The sequence below is a fragment of the Bombina bombina genome, chromosome 4 (genome assembly GCF_027579735.1).
Source record: "Bombina bombina isolate aBomBom1 chromosome 4, aBomBom1.pri, whole genome shotgun sequence".
Taxonomy (NCBI): Eukaryota; Metazoa; Chordata; class Amphibia; order Anura; family Bombinatoridae; genus Bombina; species Bombina bombina.
In genome coordinates, this window is record NC_069502.1 from 1,220,199,026 (window position 1) to 1,220,224,298 (window position 25,273).

Genomic DNA, 25,273 nt, shown 5'->3' on the forward strand with positions numbered 1-25,273 from the left:
AGTATCTAGTGCTGCTGCTATCAGGATATATATAGTCTAGTGCGTCTGTTTCCTGTGTGTAAATAGACAATGTAAGTGCACAGGTAGTAATGAGTATCTAGTGCTGCTGTATCAGGATATATATAGTCTAGTGCGTCTGTTTCCTGTGTGTAAATAGACAATGTAAGTGCACAGGTAGTAATGAGTATCTAGTGCTGCTGTATCAGGATATATATAGTCTAGTGCGTCTGTTTCCTGTGTGTAAATAGACAATGTAAGTGCACAGGTAGTAATGAGTATCTAGTGCTGCTGTATCAGGATATATATAGTCTAGTGCGTCTGTTTCCTGTGTGTGTAAATAGACAATGTAAGTGCACAGGTAGTAATGAGTATCTAGTGCTGCTGTATCAGGATATATATAGTCTAGTGCGTCTGTTTCCTGTGTGTAAATAGACAATGTAAGTGCACAGGTAGTAATGAGTATCTAGTGCTGCTGTATCAGGATATATATAGTCCTAGTGCGTCTGTTTCCGTGTGTGTAAATAGAGAATGTAAGTGCACAGGTAGTAATGAGTATCTAGTGCTGCTGTATCAGGATATATATAGTCTAGTGCGTCTGTTTCCTGTGTGTAAATAGAGAATGTAAGTGCACAGGTAGTAACTGAGTATCTAGTGCTGCTGTATCAGGATATATATAGTCTAGTGCGTCTGTTTCTGTTGTGTGTAAATAGACAATGTAAGTGCACAGGTAGTAATGAGTATCTAGTGCTGCTGTATCAGGATATATATAGTCTAGTGCGTCTGTTTCCTGTGTGTGTGTAATAGACAATGTAAGTGCCACAGGTAGTAATGAGTACTCTAGTGCTGCTGTATCAGGATATATATAGTCTAGTGTGTCCTGTTTCCTGTGTGTAAATACGACAAGTAAGTGCACAGGTGAGTAATGAGTATCTAGTGCTGCTGTATCAGGATATATATAGTCTAGTGCGTCTGTTTCCTGTGTGTGTGTAAATAGACAATGTAAGTGCACAGGTAGTAATGAGTATCTAGTGCTGCTGTATCAGGATATATATAGTCTAGTGCGTCTGTTCCTGTGTGTGTGTAAATAGACAATGTAAGTGCACAGGTAGTAATGAGTATCTAGTGCTGCTGTATCAGGATATATATAGTCTAGTGCGTCTGTTTCCTGTGTGTAAATAGACGATGTAAGTGCACAGGTAGTAATGAGTATCTAGTGCTGCTGTATCAGGATATATATAGTCTAGTGCGTCTGATTCCTGTGTGTGTAAAAAGACATTAATGGATGTATATTTGTATTTCTTTGTCTCTTAAAGGGACTATATACACCTTGATATTTTTATATACAATGTTAAGTTATGTGTAATAAAACAACTTTACAGTTTATTTACATTATTTTGTTCCCTTTCATGTAATTTAGCTCTAAAAGTTGAGCAATGTCTAATTCTCAAAAATTGAACTCCACCTGGCTTGTCTTCTCAAGGCTAACTATGCTACATAGTTGTCCCTAATTGACCTTAACTGATACCTGTGAAACAATGCACTTTACACTTACTTTATAACTGCGGCTAGCCTTGTTGTCTGAGGACTAAAGCCCAGATGGTGGCTGGAGTTTGGCTATTTACAAATAATTGCAGTAAAAAGGATGTAAATTTGTTATAAAGACTTGGCTGATATGATGTTCTTTTGCAACACAACAAATTACAAGTTGTTTACTGGCACTTTAATTTGTACACAAATATGCACTTCCTAGTAGCTTCAACATCAAAATAAACGGCTTTAACATAACCTGTTTCTTCATGCTGATATTATAGTGATGTTTATTTAGTGCTCTCACATGTATGATAGTTGTTAGATTGTGATGTCCCTTTAAGAGCTAGATCCATGTAAGCTTTCTGAGTGAAAGATGGTAACATTGGCGTTGTGATTGTGGAACTGATACACAGAGGAGTGATCTACTGCATATGGTAACGTTGTGTCTACTCGTCCTCAGGGTTTCTGCTCCTGGCTCACGGCGATCTTCAGGATAAAGTGAGTATGAGAGTGCCTCGCCAGTTCATTCTGTGTATAGACCCATCAAGTGCATGGTAGTGTAGTCGCACCACACAGATGTCTTGGTTAGGGTGACTGGGATTTGTACTCTAAAATGTGAGTATTCTGATGTGTATATTAGTGTGCAACACTGTGCAGCTAGACATGATATAAATATCATAGTGTGTGACACGGTGCAGCTAGACATGATATAAATATCAGTGTGTGTGACACGGTGCAGCTAGACATGATATAAATATCAGTGTGTGTGACACGGTGCAGCTAGACATGATATAAATATCAGTGTGTGTGACACGGTACAGCTAGACATGATATAAATATCAGTGTGTGTGACACGGTGCAGCTAGACATGATATAAATATCATAGTGTGTGACACGGTGCAGCTAGACATGATATAAATATCAGTGTGTGTGACACGGTGCAGCTAGACATGATATAAATATCAGTGTGTGTGACACGGTGCAGCTAGACATGATATAAATATCAGTGTGTGTGACACGGTGCAGCTAGACATGATATAAATATCAGTGTGTGTGACACGGTGCAGCTAGACATGATATAAATATCAGTGTGTGTGACACGGTGCAGCTAGACATGATATAAATATCAGTGTGTGACACGGTACAGCTAGACATGATATAAATATCAGTGTGTGTGACACGGTGCAGCTTGACATGATATAAATATCAGTGTGTGACACGGTGCAGCTTGACATGATATAAATATCAGTGTGTGACACGGTGCAGCTTGACATGATATAAATATCAGTGTGTGACACGGTGCAGCTAGACATGATATAAATATCAGTGTGTGACACGGTGCAGCTAGACATGATATAAATATCAGTGTGTGACACAGTGCAGCTAGACATGATATAAATATCAGTGTGTGTGACACGGTGCAACTAGACATGATATAAATATCAGTGTGTGACACTGTGCAGCTAGACACGATATAAATATCAGTGTGTGTAACACGGTGCAACTAGACATGATATAAATATCTGTGTGTGTGACACGGTGCAGCTAGACATGATATAAATATCTGTGTGTGTGACACGGTGCAGCTAGACATGATATAAATATCAGTGTGTGTGACACGGTGCAGCTAGACATGATATAAATATCAGTGTGTGTGACACGGTGCAACTAGACATGATATAAATATCAGTGTGTGACACGGTACAGCTAGACATGATATAAATATCAGTGTGTGACACGGTGCAGCTAGACATGATATAAATATCTGTGTGTGACACGGTGCAGCTAGACATGATATAAATATCATAGTGTGTGACACGGTGCAGCTAGACATGATATAAATATCAGTGTGTGTGACACGGTGCAGCTAGACATGATATAAATATCAGTGTGTGACACGGTACAGCTAGACATGATATAAATATCAGTGTGTGTGACACGGTGCAGCTAGACATGATATAAATATCTGTGTGTGACACGGTGCAGCTAGACATGATATAAATATCAGTGTGTGACACGGTACAGCTAGACATGATATAAATATCTGTGTGTGACACGGTGCAGCTAGACATGATATAAATATCTGTGTGTGACACGGTGCAGCTAGACATGATATAAATATCAGTGTGTGTGACACGGTGCAGCTAGACATGATATAAATATCAGTGTGTGTGACACGGTGCAACTAGACATGATATAAATATCTGTGTGTGACACAGTGCAGCTAGACATGATATAAATATCAGTGTGTGACACGGTACAGCTAGACATGATATAAATATCAGTGTGTGTGACACGGTGCAGCTAGACATGATATAAATATCAGTGTGTGTGACACGGTGCAACTAGACATGATATAAATATCAGTGTGTGTGACACGGTGCAACTAGACATGATATAAATATCTGTGTGTGACACAGTGCAGCTAGACATGATATAAATATCAGTGTGTGACACGGTGCAGCTAGACATGATATAAATATCAGTGTGTGACACGGTGCAGCTAGACATGATATAAATATCAGTGTGTGACACGGTGCAGCTAGACATGATATAAATATCAGTGTGTGACTCGGTGCAGCTTGACATGATATAAATATCAGTGTGTGACACGGTGCAGCTAGACATGATATAAATATCAGTGTGTGACACGGTGCAGCTAGACATGATATAAATATCAGTGTGTGACACGGTGCAGCTAGACATGATATAAATATCAGTGTGTGACACGGTGCAGCTAGACATGATATAAATATCAGTGTGTGACACGGTGCAGCTAGACATGATATAAATATCAGTGTGTGACACGGTGCAGCTAGACATGATATAAATATCAGTGTGTGACACGGTGCAGCTTGACATGATATAAATATCAGTGTGTGACACGGTGCAGCTTGACATGATATAAATATCAGTGTGTGACACGGTGCAGCTAGACATGATATAAATATCACTGTGTGACACGGTGCAGCTAGACATGATATAAATATCACTGTGTGACACAATGCAGCTAGACATGATATAAATATCACTGTGTTTGATACGGTGCAGCCTTTTCTCTTGTAAGGTGTATCCAGTCCACGGATTCATCCATTACTTGTGGGATATTCTCCTTTCCAACAGGAAGCTGCAAGAGGATCACCCACAGCAGAGCTGTCTATATAGCTCCTCCCCTAACTGCCACCTCCCAGTTATTCTCTTGCAGCTCTCGACAAGGGAAGCAGCTAGAGAGATGTGGTGCATTAATGTAGTTTATCTTCAATCAAAAGTTTATTTTCAAATGGTACCGGAGTTGTACTATTTTAGCCTCAGGCAGAAAGTTGAAGAAGAGTCTGCCTGTGGTCTTTGATGATCTTAGCAGGTTGTAACTAAGATCCATTGCTGTTCTCAAACATAACTGAAGAGATGGGTAACTTCAGCTGGGGGAATAGCGTGCAGGGTCTCCTGCTCTGAGGTATGTGCAGTTTTAAATTTTTCTAGAGAAAAAAGCTAGAAAATGCTGACAATACCGGATTTATTTAAGATAAGCTTGATTACAGTGATTTAATAACGACTGGTATCATGCTTGCTGTAAAGGGTAATATTTTTATTATTTACTCACATTACTGAATAGATATAACGTTTGCTTGAGGTGTATAAACGTTTATTTCTCCAACATAGGTGTGTCCGGTCCACGGCGTCATCCTTACTTGTGGGATATTCTCTTCCCCAACAGGAAATGGCAAAGAGCCCAGCAAAGCTGGTCACATGATCCCTCCTAGGCTCCGCCTTCCCCAGTCATTCTCTTTGCCGTTGTACAGGCAACATCTCCACGGAGATGGCTTAGAGTTTTTTAGTGTTTAACTGTAGTTTTTATTATTCAATCAAGAGTTTATTTTAAAATAGTGCTGGTATGTACTATTTACTCTGAAACAGAAAAGAGATGAAGATTTCTGTTTGTAAGAGGAAAATGATTTTAGCAACCGTTACTAAAATCGATGGCTGTTCCACACAGGACTGTTGAGAGGAATTAACTTCAGTTGGGGGAACAGTGAGCAGACTTTTGCTGCTTGAGGTATGACACATTCTAACAAGACGATGTAATGCTGGAAGCTGTCATTTTCCCTATGGGATCCGGTAAGCCATTTTTATTACAGAAAGAAAAAAAGGGCTTCACAAGGGCTTTCTAAGACTGTAGACATTTTCTGGGCTAAATCGATTTATATTTTATACTCCATAGCCTTGAGGAATTATTTTAATCTTGGGAATTATGTAAAATAACCGGCAGGCACTGTATTGGACACCTTATTCTCTAGGGGCTTTCCCTGATCATAGGCAGAGTCTCATTTTCGCGCCTGTATTGCGCACTTGTTTTTGAGAAGCATGACATGCAGATGCATGTGTGAGGAGCTCTGATACATAGAAAAGACTTTCTGAAGGCGTCATTTGGTATCGTATTCCCCTTTGGGCTTGGTTGGGTCTCAGCAAAGCAGATACCAGGGACTGTAAAGGGGTTAAATATAAAAACGGCTCCGGTTCCGTTATTTTAAGGGTTAAAGCTTCCAAATTTGGTGTGCAATACTTTTAAGGCTTTAAGACACTGTGGTGAAATTTTGGTGAATTTTGAACAATTCCTTCATACTTTTTCGCAATTGCAGTAATAAAGTGTGTTCAGTTTAAAATTTAAAGTGACAGTAACGGTTTATTTTAAAACGTTTTTTGTACTTTGTTATCAAGTTTTTGCCTGTTTAACATGTCTGAACTACCAGATAGACTGTGTTCTGAATGTGGGGAAGCCAAGGTTCCTTCTCATTTAAATAGATGTGATTTATGTGACACAAAATTTAGAGAAAACGATGCCCAAGATGATTCCTCAAGCGAGGGGAGTAAGCATGGTACTGCATCATCCCCTCCGTCTACACCAGTCTTGCCCACACAGGAGGCCCCTAGTACATCTAGCGCGCCAATACTCCTTACTATGCAACAATTAACGGCTGTAATGGATAATTCTATCAAAAACATTTTAGCCAAAATGCCCACTTATCAGCGAAAGCGCGACTGCTCTGTTTTAGAAAATACTGAAGAGCATGAGGACGCTGATGATATTGGTTCTGAAGGGCCCCTACACCAGTCTGAGGGGGCCAGGGAGGTTTTGTCTGAGGGAGAAATTTCAGATTCAGGGAAAATTTCTCAACAAGCTGAACCTGATGTGATTACATTTAAATTTAAATTGGAACATCTCCGCGCTCTGCTTAAGGAGGTGTTATCCACTCTGGATGATTGTGAGAATTTGGTCATTCCAGAGAAACTATGTAAAATGGACAAGTTCCTAGAGGTCCCGGGGCCCCCCGAAGCTTTTCCTATACCCAAGCGGGTGGCGGACATTGTAAATAAAGAATGGGAAAGGCCCGGTATACCTTTCGTCCCTCCCCCCATATTTAAAAAATTGTTTCCTATGGTCGACCCCAGAAAGGACTTATGGCAGACAGTCCCCAAGGTCGAGGGGGCGGTTTCTACTCTAAACAAACGCACCACTATACCCATAGAAGATAGTTGTGCTTTCAAAGATCCTATGGATAAAAAATTAGAAGGTTTGCTTAAAAAGATGTTTGTTCAGCAAGGTTACCTTCTACAACCAATTTCATGCATTGTTCCTGTCACTACAGCCGCGTGTTTCTGGTTCGATGAGCTAGAAAAGGCGATCAATAATAATTCTTCTTCTTATGAGGAGATTATGGACAGAATTCGTGCTCTCAAATTGGCTAATTCTTTCACCCTAGACGCCACTTTGCAATTGGCTAGGTTAGCGGCGAAAAATTCTGGTTTTGCTATTGTGGCGCGCAGAGCGCTTTGGTTAAAATCTTGGTCAGCGGATGCGTCTTCCAAGAACAAATTGCTTAACATTCCTTTCAAGGGGAAAACGCTGTTTGGCCCTGACTTGAAAGAGATTATCTCTGATATCACTGGGGGCAAGGGCCACGCCCTTCCTCAGGATAGGTCTTTCAAGGCCAAAAATAAACCTAATTTTCGTCCCTTTCGCAGAAACGGACCAGCCCCAAGTGCTACGTCCTCTAAGCAAGAGGGTAATACTTCTCAAGCCAAGCCAGCCTGGAGACCAATGCAAGGCTGGAACAAAGGAAAGCAGGCCAAGAAACCTGCCACTGCTACCAAGACAGCATGAGATGTTGGCCCCCGATCCGGGACCGGATCTGGTGGGGGGCAGACTCTCTCTCTTCGCTCAGGCTTGGGCAAGATATGTTCTGGATCCTTGGGCGCTAGAAATAGTCTCCCAAGGTTATCTTCTGGAATTCAAGGGGCTTCCCCCAAGGGGGAGGTTCCACAGGTCTCAATTGTCTTCAGACCACATAAAAAAACAGGCATTCTTACATTGTGTAGAAGACCTGTTAAAAATGGGAGTGATTCATCCTGTTCCATTAGGAGAACAAGGGATGGGGTTCTACTCCAATCTGTTCGTAGTTCCCAAAAAAGAGGGAACATTCAGACCAATCTTAGATCTCAAGATCCTAAACAAGTTTCTCAAGGTTCCATCGTTCAAAATGGAAACCATTCGAACTATTCTTCCTTCCATCCAGGAAGGTCAATTCATGACCACGGTGGATTTAAAGGATGCGTATCTACATATTCCTATCCACAAGGAACATCATCGGTTCCTAAGGTTCGCATTCCTGGACAAGCATTACCAGTTTGTGGCACTTCCGTTCGGATTAGCCACTGCTCCGAGGATTTTCACAAAGGTACTAGGGTCCCTTCTAGCGGTGCTAAGACCAAGGGGCATTGCAGTAGTACCTTACTTGGACGACATTCTGATTCAAGCGTCGTCCCTTCCTCAAGCAAAGGCTCACACGGACATTGTCCTGGCCTTTCTCAGTTCTCACGGGTGGAAAGTGAACGTAGAAAAAAGTTCTCTGTCTCCGTCAACAAGGGTTCCCTTCTTGGGAACAATAATAGACTCCTTAGAAATGAGGATTTTTCTGACAGAGGCCAGAAAATCAAAACTTCTGAACTCTTGTCAAATACTTCATTCTGTTCCTCTTCCTTCCATAGCGCAGTGCATGGAAGTAATAGGTTTGATGGTAGCGGCAATGGACATAGTTCCTTTTGCGCGCATTCATCTAAGACCATTACAACTGTGCATGCTCAGTCAGTGGAATGGGGACTATACAGACTTGTCTCCGACGATACAAGTAAATCAGAGGACCAGAGATTCACTCCGTTGGTGGCTGTCCCTGGACAACCTGTCACAGGGGATGAGCTTCCGCAGACCAGAGTGGGTCATTGTCACGACCGACGCCAGTCTGGTGGGCTGGGGCGCGGTCTGGGGACCCCTGAAAGCTCAGGGTCTTTGGTCTCGGGAAGAATCTCTTCTACCGATAAATATTCTGGAACTGAGAGCGCGATACTCAATGCTCTCAAGGCTTGGCCTCAGCTAGCAAAGGCCAAGTTCATACGGTTTCAATCAGACAACATGACGACTGTTGCGTACATCAACCATCAGGGGGGAACAAGGAGTTCCCTGGCGATGGAAGAAGTGACCAAAATCATTCAATGGGCGGAGACTCACTCCTGCCACTTGTCTGCAATCCACATCCCAGGAGTGGAAAATTGGGAAGCGGATTTTCTGAGTCGTCAGACATTTCATCCGGGGGAGTGGGAACTCCATCCGGAAATCTTTGCCCAAATCACTCAATTGTGGGGCATTCCAGACATGGATCTGATGGCCTCTCGTCAGAACTTCAAGGTTCCTTGCTACGGGTCCAGATCCAGGGATCCCAAGGCGACTCTAGTAGATGCACTAGTAGCACCTTGGACCTTCAAACTAGCTTATGTATTCCCGCCGTTTCCTCTCATCCCCAGGCTGGTAGCCAGGATCAATCAGGAGAGAGCATCGGTGATCTTGATAGCTCCTGCGTGGCCACGCAGGACTTGGTATGCAGACCTGGTGAATATGTCATCGGCTCCACCATGGAAGCTACCTTTGAGACGAGACCTTCTTGTTCAAGGTCCGTTCGAACATCCGAATCTGGTCTCACTCCAACTGACTGCTTGGAGATTGAACGCTTGATCTTATCAAAGCGAGGGTTCTCAGATTCTGTCATTGATACTCTTGTTCAGGCCAGAAAGCCTGTAACTAGAAAAATTTACCACAAAATATGGAAAAAATATATCTGTTGGTGTGAATCTAAAGGATTCCCTTGGGACAAGGTAAAAATTCCTAAGATTCTATCCTTCCTTCAAGAAGGTTTGGAGAAAGGATTATCTGCTAGTTCCTTGAAGGGACAGATTTCTGCCTTGTCTGTGTTACTTCACAAAAAACTGGCAGCTGTGCCAGATGTTCAAGCCTTTGTTCAGGCTCTGGTTAGAATCAAGCCTGTTTACAAACCTTTGACTCCTCCTTGGAGTCTCAATTTAGTTCTTTCAGTTCTTCAGGGGGTTCCGTTTGAACCCTTACATTCCGTTGATATTAAGTTATTATCTTGGAAAGTTTTGTTTTTGGTTGCAATTTCTTCTGCTAGAAGAGTTTCAGAATTATCTGCTCTGCAGTGTTCTCCTCCTTATCTGGTGTTCCATGCAGATAAGGTGGTTTTACGTACTAAACCTGGTTTTCTTCCGAAAGTTGTTTCTAACAAAAACATTAACCAGGAGATAGTCGTGCCTTCTTTGTGTCCGAATCCAGTTTCAAAGAAGGAACGTTTGTTGCACAATTTGGATGTTGTTCGTGCTCTAAAATTCTATTTAGATGCTACAAAGGATTTTAGACAAACATCTTCCTTGTTTGTTGTTTATTCTGGTAAAAGGAGAGGTCAAAAAGCAACTTCTACCTCTCTCTCTTTTTGGATTAAAAGCATCATCAGATTGGCTTACGAGACTGCCGGACGGCAGCCTCCTGAAAGAATCACAGCTCATTCCACTAGGGCTGTGGCTTCCACATGGGCCTTCAAGAACGAGGCTTCTGTTGATCAGATATGTAAGGCAGCGACTTGGTCTTCACTGCACACTTTTACTAAATTTTACAAGTTTGATACTTTTGCTTCTTCTGAGGCTATTTTTGGGAGAAAGGTTTTGCAAGCCGTGGTGCCTTCCATCTAGGTGACCTGATTTGCTCCCTCCCTTCATCCGTGTCCTAAAGCTTTGGTATTGGTTCCCACAAGTAAGGATGACGCCGTGGACCGGACACACCTATGTTGGAGAAAACAGAATTTATGTTTACCTGATAAATTACTTTCTCCAACGGTGTGTCCGGTCCACGGCCCGCCCTGGTTTTTTAATCAGGTCTGATAATTTATTTTCTTTAACTACAGTCACCACGGTATCATATGGTTTCTCCTATGCAAATATTCCTCCTTTACGTCGGTCGAATGACTGGGGAAGGCGGAGCCTAGGAGGGATCATGTGACCAGCTTTGCTGGGCTCTTTGCCATTTCCTGTTGGGGAAGAGAATATCCCACAAGTAAGGATGACGCCGTGGACCGGACACACCGTTGGAGAAAGTAATTTATCAGGTAAACATAAATTCTGTTTTCATATTGGTGATAAAACTTTATTCTGGGGCCCAGTTTTTCCACATGGCTGACTAGATTTTGCCTAGGGATAGTTTTTTAAGGCCCTCTCACTGAGTACGGGTTGGGAGGTGCCTATTTCTCTTGTTAAGTGTATCCAGTCCACGGATCATCCATTACTTATGGGATATTCTCCTTCCCAACAGGAAGTTGCAAGAAGATCACCCACAGCAGAGCTGCTATATAGCTCCTCCCCTAACTGTCATATCCAGTCATTCTCTTGCAAGCCTCAACCAAGATGGAGGTCGTAAGAGGAGTGTGGTGTTTTATACTTAGTTTATTCTTCAATCAAAAGTTTGTTATTTTTAAATGGTGCTGGAGTGTACTGTTTATCTCAGGCAGTATTTAGAAGAAGAATCTGCCTGCGTTTTCTATGATCTTAGCAGAAGTAACTAAGATCCATGGCTGTTCTCACATATTCTGAGGAGTGAGTTAACTTCAGAGAGGGAATGGCGTGCAGGTTTTCCTGCAATAAGGTATGTGCAGTTAATATTTTTCTAGGGATGGAATTTGCTAGAAAATGCTGCTGATACCGAACTAATGTAAGTAAAGCCTTAAATGCAGTGAGAGCTACTGGTATCAGGCTTATTAATAGAGATGCATACTCTTATAAAAATGTAATATAAAACGTTTGCTGGCATGTTTAATCGTTTTTATATGTATTTGGTGATAAAACTTATTGGGGCCTAGATTTTTTCCACATGGCTGGCTTGAATTTTGCCTAGAAACAGTTTCCTTAGGCTTTCCACTGTTGTAATATGAGTGGGAGGGGCCTATTTTGCCGTTTTTTTGCACAGCAACTTCTTCCTGCATGATCCAGGACATCTCTGGAGGGCTCAAAAGGCTTCAAAGTCGTTTTTGAGGGAGGTAAAAAGCCACAGTAGAGCTGTGGCAGTTATGACTGTTTAAAAAAAACAAAAAAAAACTAAACATTTTTGTCTTTTATTATTCCGTTTTGGGTATTAAGGGGTTAATCATCCATTTGCAAGTGGGTGCAATGCTCTGCTATCTTGTTACATACACTGTAAAAATTTTGATAGTGTAACTGCCTTTTTTCACTGTAATTTCAAATTTTGACAAAATTTGTGTTTCTTAAAGGTGCAGTAACGTTTTTTTATATTGCTTGTAAACTTGTTTAAAGTGTTTTCCAAGCTTGCTAGTCTCATTGCTAGTCTGTTTAAACATGTCTGAGGAAACTACTTGTTCATTATGTTTGGAAGCCATGGTGGAGCCCCATAGGAGAATGTGTACTAAATGTATTGATTTCACCTTAAACAGTAAAGATCAGTCTTTAACTATAAAAGAAATATCACCAGAAGATTCTGACGAGGGGGACGTTATGCCGACTAACTCTCCCCATGTGTCAGACCCTTCGCCTCCCGCTCAGGGGATGCACGCTAATATGGCGCCAATTACATCAGGGACGCCCATAGCGATTACCTTGCAGGACATGGCTGCAATCATGAATAATACCCTGTCAGAGGTATTATCCAGATTGCCTGAATTAAGAGGCAAGCGCAATTGCTCTGGGGTTAGGAGAAATACAGAGCGCGCAGATGCTGTAAGGGCCATGCGTCACAATATGCAGATCATTAGGACGGAGAGCTTCAGTCTGTGGGTGACATCTATGATTCGGGGAAACCTGATTCAGAGATTTCTAATTTTAAATTTAATCTTGAGAACCTCCGTGTGTTGCTTGGGGAGGTATTAGCTGCTCTGAATGACTGTAACACAGTTGCAGTACCAGAGAAATTGTGTAGGCTGGATAAATACTATGCGGTACCGGTGTGTACTGATGTTTTTCCTATACCTAAAAGGCTTACAGAAATTATTAGCAAGGAGTGGGATAGACCGGGTGTGCCTTTTTCCCCACCTCCTATATTTAGAAAAATGTTTCCAATAGACGCCACTACACGGGACTTATGGCAGACGGTCCCTAAGGTGGAGGGAGCAGTTTCTACTTTAGCAAAGCGTACTACTATCCCGGTTGAGGACAGTTGTGCTTTTTCAGATCCAATGGATAAAAAATTGGAGGTTTACCTTAAGAAAATGTTTATTCATCATCGGTTTCTAAGGTTTGCCTTTCTAGACAGGCATTACCAATTTGTAGCTCTTCCCTTCGGGTTGGCTACAGCCCCGAGAATCTTTACAAAGGTTCTGGGCTCACTTCTGGCGGTTCTAAGACCGCGAGGCATAGCGGTGGCTCCGTATCTAGACGACATCCTGATACAGGCGTTAAGCTTTCAAGTTGCCAAGTCTCATACAGAGATAGTTCTGGCATTTCTGAGGTCGCACGGGTGGGAAGTGAACGAGGAAAAGAGTTCTCTATCCCCACTCACAAGAGTCTCCTTCTTAGGGATAGATTCTGTAGAAATGAAAATTTACCTGACGGAGTCCAGGTTATCAAAACTTCTAAATGCTTGCCGTGTTCTTCACTCCATTCCGCGCCCTTTCGGTAGCTCAGTGTATGGAGGTAATCGGCTTAATGGTAGCGGCAATGGACATAGTGCCATTTGCGCGCCTTCATCTCAGACCGCTGCAATTATGCATGCTGAGTCAGGGAATGGGGATTACACAGATTTGTCCCCTCTGCTAAATCTGGATCAAGAGACCAGAGATTCTCTTCTCTGGTGGTTGTTTCGGGTACACCTGTCCAAGGGGTATGACCTTTCGCAGGCCAGATTGGACAATTGTAACAACAGATGCCAGCCTTCTAGGTTGGGGTGCAGTCTGGAATTCCCTGAAGGCACATGGATCGTGGACTCAGGAGGAGAAACTCCTTCCAATAAATATTCTGGAGTTAAGAGCGATATTCAATGCTCTTCTGGCTTGGCCTCAGTTAGCAACTCTGAGGTTCATCAGATTTCAGTCGGATAACATCACGACTGTGGCTTACATCAACCATCAAGGGGGAACCAGGAGTTCCCTAGCGATGTTAGAAGTCTCAAAAATAATTCGCTGGGCAGAGTACCACTCTTGCCACCTGTCAGCAATCCATATCCCAGGCGTGGAGAACTGGGAGGCGGATTTTCTAAGTCGTCAGACTTTCCATCCGGAGGTGTTTGCTCAGTTGATTCATCGTTGGGGCAAACCAGAGTTGGATCTCATGGCGTCTCGCCAAAACGTCAAGCTTCCTTGTTACGGATCCAGGTCCAGGGACCCAGAAGCGACGCTGATAGATGCTCTAGCAGCGCCTTGGTTCTTCAACCTGGCTTATGTGTTTCCACCATTTCCTCTGCTCCCTCGACTGATTGCCAAAATCAAACAGGAGAGAGCATCGGTGATTCTGATAGCACCTGCGTGGCCACGCAGGACTTGGTATGCAGACCTAGTGGACATGTCATCCTTTCCACCATGGACTCTTCCTCTAAGACATGACCTTCTGATACAAGGTCCTTTCAATCATCCAAATCTAATTTCTCTGAGACTGACTGCATGGAGATTGAACGCTTGATTCTATCAAAGCGTGGCTTCTCCGAGTCAATCATTGATACTTTGATACTTTAATACAGGCACGAAAGCCTGTTACCAGGAAAATCTACCACAAGATATGGAGTAAATATCTTTATTGGTGTGAATCCAAGAATTACTCATGGAGTAAGGTTAGGATTCCTAGAATATTGTCTTTTCTCCAAGAGGGCTTGGACAAAGGATTATCCGCTAGTTCCTTAAAGGGACAGATTTCTGCTCTGTCTATTCTTTTGCACAAGCGTCTGGCAGAGGTTCCAGACGTCCAGGCATTTTGCCAGGCTTTGGTTAGAATTAAGCCTGTGTTTAAACCTGTTGCTCCCCCGTGAAGCTTAAACTTGGTTCTTAAAGTTCTTCAAGGAGTTCCGTTTGAACCCCTTCATTCCATTGATATTAAACTTTTATCTTGGAAAGTTCTGTTTTTGATGGCTATTTCCTCGGCTCGGAGAGTCTCTGAGCTATCTGCCTTACAATGTGATTCTCCTTATCTGATTTTTCATGCAGATAAGGTAGTCCTGCGTACCAAACCTGGGTTTTTACCTAAGGTGGTTTCTAACAAGAATATCAATCAAGAGATTGTTGTTCCATCATTGTGTCCTAATCCTTCTTCAAAGAAGGAACGTCTTTTACATAATCTGGACGTAGTCCGTGCCTTGAAGTTTTACTTACAAGCTACTAAAGATTTTCGTCAAACATCTACCCTGTTTGTCGTTTACTCTGGACAGAGGAGAGGTCAAAAAGCTTCGGAACCTCTTTCCATTTGGCTTCGGAGCATAATACGCCTAGCCTATGAGACTGCTGGACAGCAGCCCCCTGAGAGGATTACAGCTCATTCTACTAGAGCTGTGGCTTCCACCTGGGCCTTTAAAAATGAGGCCTCTGTTGAACAGATTTGCAAGGCCGCGACTTGGTCTTCGCTTCACACTTTTTCCAAATTTGATACTTTTGCTTCTTCGGAGGCTGTTTTTGGGAGAAAGGTTCTTCAGGCAGTGGTTCCTTCCGCTTAATCCTGCCTTGTCCCTCCCATCATCCGTGTACTTTAGCTTTGGTATTGGTATCCCATAAGTAATGGATGATCCGTGGACTGGATACACTTAACAAGAGAAAACATAATTTATGCTTACCTGATAAATTTATTTCTCGTCGTGTATCCAGTCCACGGCCCGCCCTGTCCTTTTAAGACAGGTCTAAATTTTAATTAAACTACAGTCACCACTGCACCCTATGGTTTCTCCTTTCTCTGTTTGTTTTCGGTCGAATGACTGGATATGACAGTTAGGGGAGGAGCTATATAGCAGCTCTGCTGTGGGTGATCCTCTTGCAACTTCCTGTTGGGAAGGAGAATATCCCATAAGTAATGGATGATCCGTGGACTGGATACACTACAAGAGAAATAAATTTATCAGGTAAGCATAAATTATGTTTTTCCATTAGTTTATGCAGCTTGAGACATCCAGCTTCCCTGAAGGAGTTCCCTGAACATATAGGACCTCTCTCAGGGGTTTTTGTGCCTTCCAAAGTCGTCGTATGGGCAGGTAGGGCCACAGTAGAGCTGTGGCAGTTTGTTGTGACTGTTTAAAAACGTTTATATCATTTTTTTGATCCGGTTTTGAAACTAAAGGGTTAATCATCCATTTGCAAGTGGGTGCAATGCTCTTTCAGCCTATTATACACACTGTAAAAATTTTGTAAGATTTACTGCTTTTTTCACTGTTTTAGCAGTTTCTGTGATTGTTTTTTTCTCTTAAAGGCACAGTACCGTTTTTATTTTTTGCTTGTTCAGTTATTAAAGTGTTTTCCAAGCTTGCTGGTCTCATTACTAGTCTGTTTAAACATGTCTGACATAGAGCAAACTCATTGTTCATTATGTTTAGAAGCCATTGTGGAACCCCCTCTTAGAATGTGTACCAAATGCACTGATTTTACTATAGATTACTAAGACCATATTCTGGCTTTAAAAAATTTATCACCAGAAGAAATTGACAAGGAGGAAGTTATGCCGTCTAACTCTCCCCATGTGTCAGATCCTATAAATCCCGCTCAGGGGACGCCAAGTACATCTAGCGCGCCCATTGCGTATACCTTGCAAGACATGGCGGCAGTTATGAATCATACCCTTACAGAGGTATTATCTAAACTGCCAGGATTGCAAGGAAAGCGAGACAGCTCTGGGACTAGAATAAATACAGAGCTCTCTGACGCTTTAGTAGCTATCTCTGATACACCCTCACAATATAATGAAGCTGAAGCAGGGGAGCTTCAATCTGTGGGTGATTTTTCTGATTCAGGGAAGATACTTCAATCTGATTCTGATATGTCTACATTTAAATTTAAGCTTGAACACCTCCGCGTATTGCTCAGGGAGGTTTTAGCAACTCTGGACTACTGTGACACTATTGTAGTCCCAGAGAAATTTATGTAGACTGGATAAATACTATGCAGTACCTACTTACACTGATGTTTTTCCAATCCCTAAAAAAGGTTTTCTGAAATTATTACTAAGGAATGGGATAGACCAGGTGTACCATTCTCTCCCCCTCCTGTTTTTAAAAAGATGTTTCCTATAGACGCCGCTACACGGGACTTATGGCAGACGGTCCCAAAAGTGGAGGGAGCAGTTTCTACTCTAGCTAAGCGTACCACTATCCCTGTCGAGGACAGTTGTGCTTTTCTAGATCCAATGGATAAAAAATTAGAGGGTTACCTTAAGAAAATTTTTATTCAACAAGGTTTTATTCTCCAGCCTCTTGCATGCATTGCCCCAGTCACTGCTGCCGCGGCTTTCTGGTTTGAGTCCCTAGAGGAGGCTCTACAGGTTGAATCCCTGTTGGAAGATATTATTGACAAGCTTAGGGCCCTTAAGCTAGCCAATTCATTTGTTTCTGACGCTGTTGTTCATTTAACCAAGCTAACGGCTAAAAATTCAGGTTTTGCTATTCAGGCGCGTAGGGCGCTATGGCTTAAATCCTGGTCAGCTGACGTGACTTCAAAGACTAAACTTCTCAACATTCCCTTCAAAGGACAGATCCTATTCGGGCCTGGACTGAAGGAGATCATTTCTGACATCACTGGAGGAAGAGGTCACGCCCTTCCTCAAGACAGGTCCAACAAATTAAAGGGACAGTCTACCATAGAATTGTTATTGTTTTAAAAGATAGATAATCCCTTTATTACCCATTCCCCAGTTTTGCATAACCAACACAGTTATATTAATATACTTTTTACCTCTGTGATTACCTTGTATCTAAGAACCTTCTTCCAGCCCCCTGATCACATGACTGTGACTGTTTATTATCTATTGTCTTAAATATAGCATTGTGTTGTGCTAGATCTTAAATAACTCCCTGTGCCTGAACACAGTGTTATCTATATGGCCCACGTGTGCTTTCTGTCTCTGTGTTGAAAAGAGATTTAAAAAGCAGGTGATAAGAGGCAGCCCTCAAAGGCTTAGAAATTAGCATATGTGCCTACTTATGTTTAGTTTAAACTAAGAATACCAAGAGAAAAAAGCAAATTTGATGATAAAAGTAAATTGGAAAGTTGATTAAAATTACAAGTCCTATCTGAATAATGAAAGTTTAATTTATACTAGACTGTCCCTTTAAGGACCAAACAGTCTAGTTTTTGGCCCTTTCGAAACTTCAAGAGTGGCGCAGCTTCAACTTCCTCTAACACAAAACAAGAGGGAACTTTTGCCCAGTCTAAGCCGGTCTGGAGACCTAACCAGGCTTGGAACAAGGGGAAACAGGCCAAGAAGCCTGCTGCTGCCTCTAAGACAGCATGAAGGAGCAGCCCCCGATCCGGAAACGGATCTAGTAGGGGGAAGACTCTCTCTCTTCACCCAGGCTTGGGCAAGAGATGTCCAGGATCCCTGGGCATTGGAAATTGTGTCCAGGGTTATCTTCTGGAATTCAAAACATGTCCCCCAAAAGGGAGATTTCATCTCTCACTTTTATCTGCAAACCAGATAAAGAGAGAAGCATTCTTACATTGTGTTCAAGACCTCCTAGTTATGGGAGTGATCCACCCAGTTCCGCAGGAGGAACAGGGACAGGGCTTTTATTCAAATCTGTTTGTTGTTCCCAAGAAAGAGGGAACATTCAGACCAATCTTAGATCTCAAGATCTTAAACAAATTTCTCAGAGTCCCATCCTTCAAGATGGAGACTATTCGAACCATCCTTCCTATGATCCAGGAGGGTCAATACAGGCACTACCAGTTTGTGGCTCTTCCCTTCGGGTTGGCCACGGCACTATGAATCTTTACAAAGGTTCTAGGGTCCCTTCTAGCGGTCCTAAGGCCGCGGGCTATAGCAGTAGCCCCTTACTCAGACGACATTCTGATACAGGCGTCGACTTTGAAAGTTGCCAGGTCTCACACGGACATTGTTCTGGCATTTCTGAGGTCGCATGGGTGGAAAGTGAACGAAGAAAAAAGTTCTCTATCCCCTCTCACAAGAGTTTCCTTCCTAGGAACTCTGATAGATTCTGTAGAAATGAAGATTTACCTGACAGAGGCCAGGTTGTCAAAACTTCTAAATTCCTGCCGTTCTTTATTCTACTTCTCGCCCTTCAGTGGCTCAGTGTATGGAAGTAATCGGCTTAATGGTAGCGGCAATGGACATAGTGCCGTTTGCCCGCCTACATCTCAGACCGCTGCAACTCTGCATGCTCAGTCAGTGGAATGGGGATTACACAGATTTGTCCCCTCTACTAAATCTGGATCAAGAGACCAGGGATTCTCTTCTCTGGTGGTTATCTCGGGTCCATCTGTCCAAGGGTATGACCTTCCGCAGGCCAGATTGGACAATAGTAATGACAGATGCCAGCCTTCTGGGCTGGGGTGCAGTCTGAAACTCCCTGAAGGCTCAGGGCTTGTGGACTCAGGAGGAGACACTCCTTCCGATAAACATTCTGGAACTAAGAGCGATATTCAATGCTCTTCAGGCTTGGCCTCAGCTAGCTGCGGTCAGGTTCATCAGATTTCAATCGGACAACATCACGACTGTAGCTTACATCAACCATCAAGGGGGAACAAGGAGTTCCCTAGCAATGTTGGAGGTTTCAAAAATAATTCTATGGGCAGAGGTTCACTTTTTTCATCTATCAGCTATCCATATCCCAGGAATAGAGAACTGGGAGGCGGATTTTCTAAGTCGACAGACTTTTCATCCGGGGGAGTGGGAACTCCGTCCGGAGGTGTTTGCACAGTTGATTCAACTTTGGGGCAAACCAGAACTGGATCTCATGGCGTCTCGTCAGAACGCCAAGCTTCCTTGTTACGGGTTCAGGTCCAGGGATCCCAAGGCAGCGCTGATAGATGCTCTAGCAGTGCCTTGGTCTTTCAACCTGGCTTATGTGTTTCCACCGTTTCCTCTGCTCCCTCGTCTGATTGCCAAGATCAAGCAGGAGAGAGCTTCGGTGATTTTGATAGCTCCTGCGTGGCCACGCAGGACTTGGTACGCAGATCTGGTGGACATGTCATTCTTTCCACCTTGGACTCTGCCGCTGAGGCAGGACCTTCTACTTCAAGGTCCCTTCAAACATCCAAATCTAATTTCTCTGCGTCTGACTGCTTGGAGATTGAACGCTTGATTTTGTCAAAACGTTTTTTTTCTGAGTCGGTCATTGATACCTTAATTCAGGCTCGAAAGCCTGTCACCAGGAAAATGTTATCATAAGATATGGTGTAAATATCTTCATTGGTGTGAATCCAAGGGTTACTCATGGAGTAAAGTCAGAATTCCCAGGATATTGTCTTTTATCCAAGAAGGATTGGAGAAGGGATTGTCAGCTAGTTCCTTAAAGGGACAGATTTCTGATTTGTCTATTCTTTTGCACAAGCGTCTGGCGGATGTTCCAGACGTTCAGGCGTTTTGTCAGGCTTTAGTTAGAATCAAGCCTGTGTTTAAACCTGTTGCTCTGCCATGGAGTTTAAATTTAGTTCTTAAAGTTCTTCAAGGGGTTCAGTTTGAACCTCTGCATTCCATAGATATCAAGCTTTTATCTTGGAAAGTTCTGTTCTTGGTAGCTATCTCTTCGGCTCGAAGAGTTTCAGAGTTATCTGCCTTGCAGTGTGATTCCCCTTATCTGATCTTCCATGCAGATAAGGTAGTTTTGCGTACCAAACCTGGGTTTCTTCCTAAGGTGGTATCCAATAAGAATATCAATTAAGAGATTGTTGTTTTGTCACTGTTTCCTAATCCTTCTCCAAAGAAGGAACGTCTATTACACAATCTCTTATTTACAAGCCACTAAAGATTTTCGTCAAATATCTGCATTGTTTGTTGTCTACTCTGGACAGAGGAAAGGCCAAAAGGCTTCAGCAACTTCTCTTTCTTTTTGGTTAAGAAGTATAATCCGCTTAGCTTGTGAGACTGCTGGCCAGCAGCCTCCTGTAAGAATTACAGCTCATTCCACTAGAGCGGTGGCTTCCACATGGGCCTTTAAAAATGAGGCTTCTGTTGAACAGATTTGTAAGGCAGGGACTTGGTCTTCGCTTCATACTTTTTCTAAATTCTACAAATTTGATACTTTTGCTTCTTCGGAGGCTATTTTTGGGAGAAAGGTCTTACAGGCAGTGGTGCCTTCCGTTTAAGCGCCTGCCTTGTCCCTCCCTTCATCCGTGTCCTATAGCTTTGGTATTGGTATCCCACAAGTAATGGATGAATCCGTGGACTGGATACACCTTACAAGAGAAAACAAAATTTATGCTTACCTGATAAATTTATTTCTCTTGTGGTGTATCCAGTCCACGGCCTGCCCTGTCATTTTAAGGCAGGTGTTTTTTAATTTTTAAATTACAGTCACCACTGCACCCTATAGTTTCTCCTTTCTCTTGCTTGTCTTTGGTCGAATGACTGGGAGGTGGCAGTTAGGGGAGGAGCTATATAGACAGCTCTGCTGTGGGTGATCCTCTTGCAGCTTCCTGTTGGGAAGGAGAATATCCCACAAGTAATGGATGAATCCGTGGACTGGATACACCACAAGAGAAATAAATTTATCAGGTAAGCATACATTTTGTTTTCTCTATGTATACCCACAGGCGCCATTAAGTATCGTATGTTTCATTGTTAAAGGGACATGAAACCCAATTTTTATTATCTAATTTGCTTTTCCCTATTTTCCCTATAAAGAGATGATGAGATCCGTGAGAAGTGTGGTGCAGATGCTGTGCATTACTTGTCTTTCCAACGGCACATCATTGGGCTCCTCGTGGCAGTTGGAGTACTCTCTGTGGGGATCGTGCTGCCTGTCAACTTCTCTGGGGACTTGCTTGGTAAGATATTTGGATACTTTGGTTCTGGACTTTTGTAAGGTACTAGTAATAGCTATGAGCATTTACACTCCACTATGTGGCAAGAATCCCAATGTTTATTATGCTGTATATTTTCCTTCCTAAGATAGGGAGAGTCCACGGCTTCGTTCCTTACTGTTGGGAAATACAACACCTGGCCACCAGGAGGAGGCAAAGACACCCCAGCCAAAGGCTTAAATATCCCTCCGACTTCCTCACTACCCCAGTCATTCTTTGCCTTTCGTCACGGTTGGAGGTGGCAGAGAAGTGTCGGATGATTCGGAGAGTCCTGAAAAATGGTATCTGCCCTTCGAGATAGGACTGGAGTTTTAAGTAGCCATGTCAACAGCTCAGTGATAGTATTGATGAAAGTTAGAGTTTGGAGATGCAGGGAAAGTTTTTCTGCGAAACCATCCAGACTGCTGCTAACAGCTCCTAAGCAATCTCTGTTGACCATTTCCACTGCCTGCTTTATCTCATTCAAGTCCATGTCAGGAGCACTGCTATAAGACTGTCACACTTGAGAGGCTGTGTTCAGTTCCACAGCATGGATCCTGGAGGTAAGATAGTTTCAATTTTTACACATAAAACACTATAACAGGGTCACAGTGTGGCTCCAGGGTTAATATCCTCTGAAAGTGGTTTATTGAACAGTTGGGATTAATTAATAAGTGTATTAATTTTTTACATGCTGCTTTGTTGGATTTTTTCCTGGGCTGATAGACTGTGTGTTTTTGGCTGGAACAAACTGGTTTCACTTTTAAGTTTCACTTTTGTTTTTGAAAGTGTTGCACAGCTCCTATTGCTTGCTGTTCTTATAATAACAGGGGAAGTACTGTCTTGTACTCCATGTAACCTGGTGTGGTCTATGTTAATTTTCTCCATTTTGGCTGAGACTTGAGCCTGAGGAGAGTGTTTCCTATGTTAACTGTCTTGGTCTAGGAGGTGGTGAAGGCCCCAGCCATTGGGAGTATAAAGGTGCAGTTTGCTATAATAAAAAAAGTTTTTATTTGTGTCGTCCTGTGGGTATAACCTGAGCTATGGAGGACTCTGACATGTTAGAAGGTACTCCTTCTGTACTAAATCATATCTGTTTATATTGTGAGAAGACCGTGTTTTTTCCGCCCACTCAATTATGTTCCACATGGCTTAACACCGTTATAAAGTCTAAGAAGGGAGACAAGCCTGCTAAGGCTCTTAGTCCCGTCTACCTTTCAGGACTCGGCGTCTGGTGAGATTACTACCCTTGCTACATTATCCACCCCACATGCAGTTCCCCGTAGCACATCTAATCCTCCATGCGGACTTTGCCGCGCAGTTAAACTGCGATGTCTGCGGCCCTCAGTGCATTACCCTGCTTTAACAAACGCAAGAGAGAGGTTAAACATGGCTCTCCTGACCCGGAGTCATCTAAATATTTATCGGATTTAGCTCTTATGTCCCAGTTATCCGATGAGTTAACCTCTGTAGCTTTTGGTTTGGAGTCCTTAGCGCCTAAGCCTGTTGCTGCGGAGGAACCGTCCTTTAGATTTAAAATTGAGCACTTGCGTTTTTTATTAAAGGAGGTTCTATCTGCGTTAGAGGTTCCAGAGGCTGCACTGCCTGAAGAACCTATGATACCTAAATTAGAGTTTACGAAGACAGGAAAGTTCCTTTCTTTTTAAAGATACGATTGTGACAGACCCCTCTGTCAGTACTGGAAGGGTTAACTTTGTTCAGCTTTGAGAAACTATTTTCTGAAAACAGGTTTCCTGACATCAGCTATTGTTTACTGTAATTAAGTTTAAGTGATAAGTGTTCACATTGTTTAATCAGACTGCCAGGTGTCAAGAAGGACTCCGTTGTTATCTTGTGTTTGTTTATTTGGTTAAGTAATGTAATTCTATTGTGTCCTGTAAAAGGGCGTCTTCCCTCTATCTAATGTACTATACTCTTCCAATCCCCCACCTAGGGAGTGTCAACCAGGTGGGAGACCTGCATAAATACTGGGCATATAGCCCTCAATAAAACACATTCTGTTTTACTCTCAAGATGGAGCTTGGTCTCATGTCTGGGGGGGAATTAACTGGGTTCGTGTGTTGCTGATCCTGTATTCAGGGCATCTTTCATCAGGTATTAACCCTTGATATCCGGGTTATACCATAACAACTGTTGGCAAGCGACGGGATGAACCTCATCGCCCAGTAGAGCTACCCTTAAAGACCTGCTAGAACAACGGGGCCGACAAGCCAGTAACCTCAGGAAGAGGGAGATTATTACAATACTGACCGAGATGGACAGAGTACCAGTGCCCGAAGGAACCAATGAGCCCAGCATATCAGACAGAACCCCGAAGAAGCAAGCTTTGACCGGTCGGTTAAAATAAAACTGGCACATTATGACCCCAACCCGTCTGCCGAAATTATCGACCGGGTCATATCAGCCGTGGAGGCCAACCTACTTTGCCAAAGCGGCGCTGCAGCAGTCCAAGTCACAGCAACCCCAGTGGAAAAGAGAGAGGTACATTTTGCAGCTTTTAAAAAACTTCCTGGAAACAGAAGGAGAGATTGATGGGTACCTTGCGGATTTTGAGAGGCAATGTGCCCTACACAAGGTACCCGCAGAGGACTGGGTCACGATATTATCCGGAAAATAATCCGGCCAGGCCAACGAGGCTTTTCGGGCCATTCCGGATGAGGAAGTCGGGGATTATAATGCTGTAAAAGAGGCGCTGCTCTCCAGGTATGTGATTACACCGGAGGCATACAGGAGGCGGTTCAGAGACACTGTTAAACTAGCTGGAGATTCCTACGTTGAGTGGGCAGGTAAGGTGCACCACACAGCAGCTCACTGGATGGCGGGGTGCCAAGCCGTATCTGGGGAAGAGGTGCTGCAGCTATTCCTTTTGGAACATTGCTTTGACAAGTTATCAGCAGGAGTTAGAGAGTGGGTTCGGGACCGTAAACCCTCCACCCTGCATGAAGCTGCTTGTCTGGCAGATGAGTATACGGATGCCCTCAAACTGGACACTGCTACCACTAAGCCCCCTGCCAGAGTGGAGTACCGACCCACAGTCACCCCAGCAGCTACCAGTTACCAACCCCGGCGCACCGATCTACTACACCGCCTCCAGCCACAAACTATCCTCAGACAGCCCGGTTCAACTCACGGGACTACTCACAGCCTATTCGGTGCTTTGGATGTAAGCAACTAGGGCACAAAAGACCAGAGTGTCCCCTAAACACAGCGAACCAAGCACAGTCCTGGAGGAGACCCGCCGGCGGAAACTCACTTAACCCTCAGCCTACTGCCCACTGCGTAGAGGAGGAAGAATGCTGGGGCATCCTACATGAAGCAGACCCCGTGCAAGCTGCCCACCGGGATAACCGGCAACTGGTTAAAGTGAATGGGAAGGAGGTCAGTGGTCTACGGGATACTGGTGC

General features: G+C 43.3%; 1 protein-coding gene across 1 annotated transcript in view; it reads left to right on the top strand.

Moving 5' to 3' along the window:
• TMEM63B (transmembrane protein 63B) overlaps window positions 1-25,273 on the top strand; it is a gene marked incomplete in the record, with an annotated part of 652,794 nt that overhangs the window by 301,178 nt on the left and 326,343 nt on the right. Inside the window, 2 exon segments of the mRNA XM_053712736.1 lie at window positions 1,991-2,028; window positions 21,691-21,833. Coding sequence (XP_053568711.1) covers window positions 1,991-2,028; window positions 21,691-21,833 — 181 coding nt within the window.